We start from the raw sequence: 3,605 nt of genomic DNA on the forward strand, positions 1-3,605 counted from the left end.
ATGTCTAAGAGACTAGCTAAATGACTCACCAAATCAAATTTTAGTTATTCAACAATAAAATAACTTTCCAACAGACTAGCTATCTGACTAGCCAAACTATCCAACTCTCCAAATTGGCTTTCTCACTAGCCAAATTTGGTTAACCACCTGACTAGTTAAACTAGATAGATAATCTGTTGGAATGAATATGCTATATATAAAGTATAATCCTTATGAAAAGATAAATAGAGAGTCAAATAAAGAGTCAAAAATGAAGATCAATGTCACAAGCACTAGTTATATTCTTATCGAGAGCCTGCCAATACCCTTCTGTTTGCCTGGGCAAGAAGAATAGCAGTGGGATATGTCGTCGTCGGACGAAACAACCGGCGGCAGCGTCGCAATAGCCATTGGTATGCAGATAAATTCAGTTTATTTATCTGTATATAGACTGTTGATTCGTGATCGATCAAGTTAGTCAGCGAAATTGCTTACTCTGCTGATTGATTGGGGTGATCATTCATGTCATCCGCAATTTTCAGTGTCAGTGATCACGGGCGGGATCGTGGTCATCGTGGTGTCCGTGCTCATCTACAAGTGCTGCAAGCTCCGCATGATACGCAAGTATGGGTATGGTGGGGACGACGACCTTCCGCTGCGGCCGGTGGAGAGGTGGAGAGCAGAATCAGTACCAGTACCACCGACGGGAAGCAGCAGCAGCAGCTACGGCACCGTGGACGTGGTCAAGGACCGGCCCGTCAGGTTCAGCTCGTCGCAGCTGAGCGAATTCACCGCCAACTACAGCGAGAGGCTCGGCGCTGGTGGCTTCGGCGTGGTGTACCGAGGCCAGATCCAGCTCCCGGCCGGCGGTCAAGGGAGCAGCAGCACCAGCCTGGCGGTGGCCGTGAAGGTGCTCGGGAGCAACATGGGGCGGCGCGCCGAGGAGCAGTTCATGGCGGAGATCGGCACCATCGGTAGGACGTCGCACGTCAACCTCGTCCGGCTCTACGGATTCTGCTTCGACGCCGACCTCAAGGCGCTCGTGTACGAGTTCATGCCCAACGGCTCGCTCGACCACCACCTCTTCCACGACCACGACAGCGACCAGAACCAGAAGCTGGGGTTCGGCAAGCTCTACGACGTCGCCGTCGGCACGGCGAAGGCGGTCCGGTACCTCCACGACGAGTGCGAACGGCGCATCATCCACTACGACATCAAGCCCGGCAACGTGCTCCTGGACGAGGCGTTCCGTCCCAAGGTGGCTGACTTCGGGCTGGCGCGGCTGTGCGAGCGGGAGCGGACGCACGTGACCATGACCGGCGGCGGGCGCGGCACCCCGGGGTACGCCGCGCCCGAGCTGTGGATGGCGGCGCCCGCCACGCACAAGTGCGACGTGTACAGCTACGGCATGCTGCTGTTCGAGATCCTGGGCCGACGGAGGAACTACGTAGACGACGACGTCGACGGCGGCGCGCGGGACGCCGCCGCCGCCGACAGCGCCGAGCGCTGGTACCCGCGGTGGGTGTGGCAGCGGCTGGAGCGCGGGGAGACGGAGGCGCTGGCGGCGCGGGCTCTGGCCAGCAAGGCCGGCAAAGAGGGGAGGAAGAAGGTGGAGCGGCTGTGCGCCGTGGCGCTCTGGTGCGTGCAGTACCGTCCCGACGACAGGCCGTCGATGAGCGGCGTCGTGCGCATGCTGGAGGGCGATGAGGACGTCGCCGCGCCGGCCGTCAACCCCTTCGCCCATCTCGATTCCGACCTTTTGTCGTCGCGGACTTCCACGGCCTACACCACCACCACGTTCGGCTCCGCTGCTTAGAATAGAGGAACTCCATCCGTCTGAATGGTATTCTATTTCTTTAATCAAAACATCATAAATTTAATCGAATTTAAAATAATAACATTTATTATACTGAATAATATATTTTTAGATTATTCGTTGATTATGTTTTTATAGTATATCTTTTCCAATAATTCTGATTAAAGGTAAAAAAATGTTAACTCTAAAGAAGTCTAAAATAACTCATAGTTTAAAATAGAGGAAACATATGTTTTACTTTCACTACTTTCTTGTATATATAAACATTTGCTCTAGCTTGTCGTTTTCTTTTTGCCTTGAGTATGTACACCATGTCACCATGAACATGGTTGGACTGCTATTTAAATTCACACCCTTAGTTTTACCATCCTTCCTTATTTTTACTCTTATTTTTATTTTTTTATTCAGTTTTATCCTTCTGATTTATAGCACTGGAGAACAAAACTGAGAAAAAACATGACTATTACTAAAATAAGAACACCATCAAAATTAAGGATAACATCTTAAAAACCGTTTATAATACTAATTTAAATAGTTTTAAAATATTTTTTAATCTAAATAAAAAATAAAATAATGTGTCTAAATGTCTTCTAAAGATTAAAATACCGTGACTGTATGTGGAGTACAACTAAGCACAGCGACGCAATTCGTCATTTAAAAAACTATATCCTCGTGGTATCTTAATTCTGTAAAGCCAGCTTTTGGATGCAGCAGGCTCTATATCTAGAGCGCTGCTCCTCAATCAAGCCTGGGACATTTTCTTTTAGACTAGCTAGTTCACCTACTAATCTTTTCTTTTAATGCGAACGCGCAAAGCGTCACATCGGCGGTGATAGTCATGCGCACTGCAAAACGAAGGCGCATCCCATGTTCATCAGCGGCGGGAAAAAGAAACAAGTCTGTTAACCGGCCCGGGTCTATCGTGTCCAGGCATTTTTTGGTTACCTACCCTACCACAGGTTAACAGACCAATGGGAGAAGGTTCCGTCTGTGGTCTATGGAAGCTTCACCGTCTGTGTCCAGGCAAATTTTGGTTATCTAGGGAGAACTTTAGTCTCGGTTGATATATATATAGCTCTGATAGGATCAATAAGCCTAAGAGAGGAGTAAATTGGAATAATCCAAATTTCTTTTAACAATTAAATCCTACTAAATATCCTACTTCATCACTTGTGCCTAATAATATTTTCTATCCTTCAAACAATTTTGTTTACACCAAGAGTTGGGCCACTCACAATCTCTACCAAGTGACCAGCATGCTTTTGATCGCCACCAAGATGTCTAGGTGATACTAATCACCAAGATTAATAAGCACAAAGGCTCACTTGACCTAGACACACCCAATGAAAGAGGTGGATGCATGCTTGCTACTCTTGATTCGTCTAATGAGGTCTTTAATCTTGTGATTATCAAATATAAAAAACCTCACTAGGCAAACCCTCCTCCTTTCTATCCTAAATGTTGATTCAACTAAATAAACGGGCATGAGACCACAAATAGACAAAACGGTGGGCTATATATAACCTCGTGACATGGAACTAGTCGTTGCCCATCCACTTAGCAAACATATGTGGCACCAGACATGTCCTGTGTTCATCAGATGGCAACATCGTACACATGTGGTGTAGGTTCCAATTGCTAGTTTCTTAACAAGTCGTTAATATACTGGTATTCCTCGCGCCGTCACCGATGCTCACCGAATATGTCAGGTAAAATAATTGCTTCAAAAGCACGATTGCCGACCTCTCTTAAGTTCTCTATGCATGGAGAGTCAAGTACACCACCAAACATTTTTAGTTAGTACACCTTC

The 3,605-nt window shown here is 47.3% G+C and overlaps 1 protein-coding gene across 1 annotated transcript; it reads left to right on the plus strand.

Moving 5' to 3' along the window:
• The first annotated feature begins 289 nt into the window (after nucleotides 1-289).
• Nucleotides 290-2,140, plus strand: LOC103641167 (rust resistance kinase Lr10). Its single transcript, XM_008664536.2, has 2 exons — nucleotides 290-392; nucleotides 522-2,140. Exons 1-2 carry the CDS (start codon nucleotides 344-346, stop codon nucleotides 1,793-1,795), a joined length of 1,323 nt encoding a protein of 440 aa, XP_008662758.1. The 5' UTR covers nucleotides 290-343; the 3' UTR covers nucleotides 1,796-2,140.
• Nucleotides 2,141-3,605: the final 1,465 nt, after the last annotated feature.

This window comes from Zea mays, chromosome 10, assembly GCF_902167145.1.
Source record: "Zea mays cultivar B73 chromosome 10, Zm-B73-REFERENCE-NAM-5.0, whole genome shotgun sequence".
NCBI lineage: Eukaryota > Viridiplantae > Streptophyta > Magnoliopsida > Poales > Poaceae > Zea > Zea mays.

Bases quoted from the DNA above. Each gene is read 5' to 3' on its own strand.
- LOC103641167 (XM_008664536.2), top strand. From the start codon at position 344: ATGTCGTCGTCGGACGAAACAACCGGCGGCAGCGTCGCAATAGCCATT. The intron at 393-521 runs GTATGCAGATAA...CGCAATTTTCAG, and splicing joins CAGCGTCGCAATAGCCATTG to TGTCAGTGATCACGGGCGGG.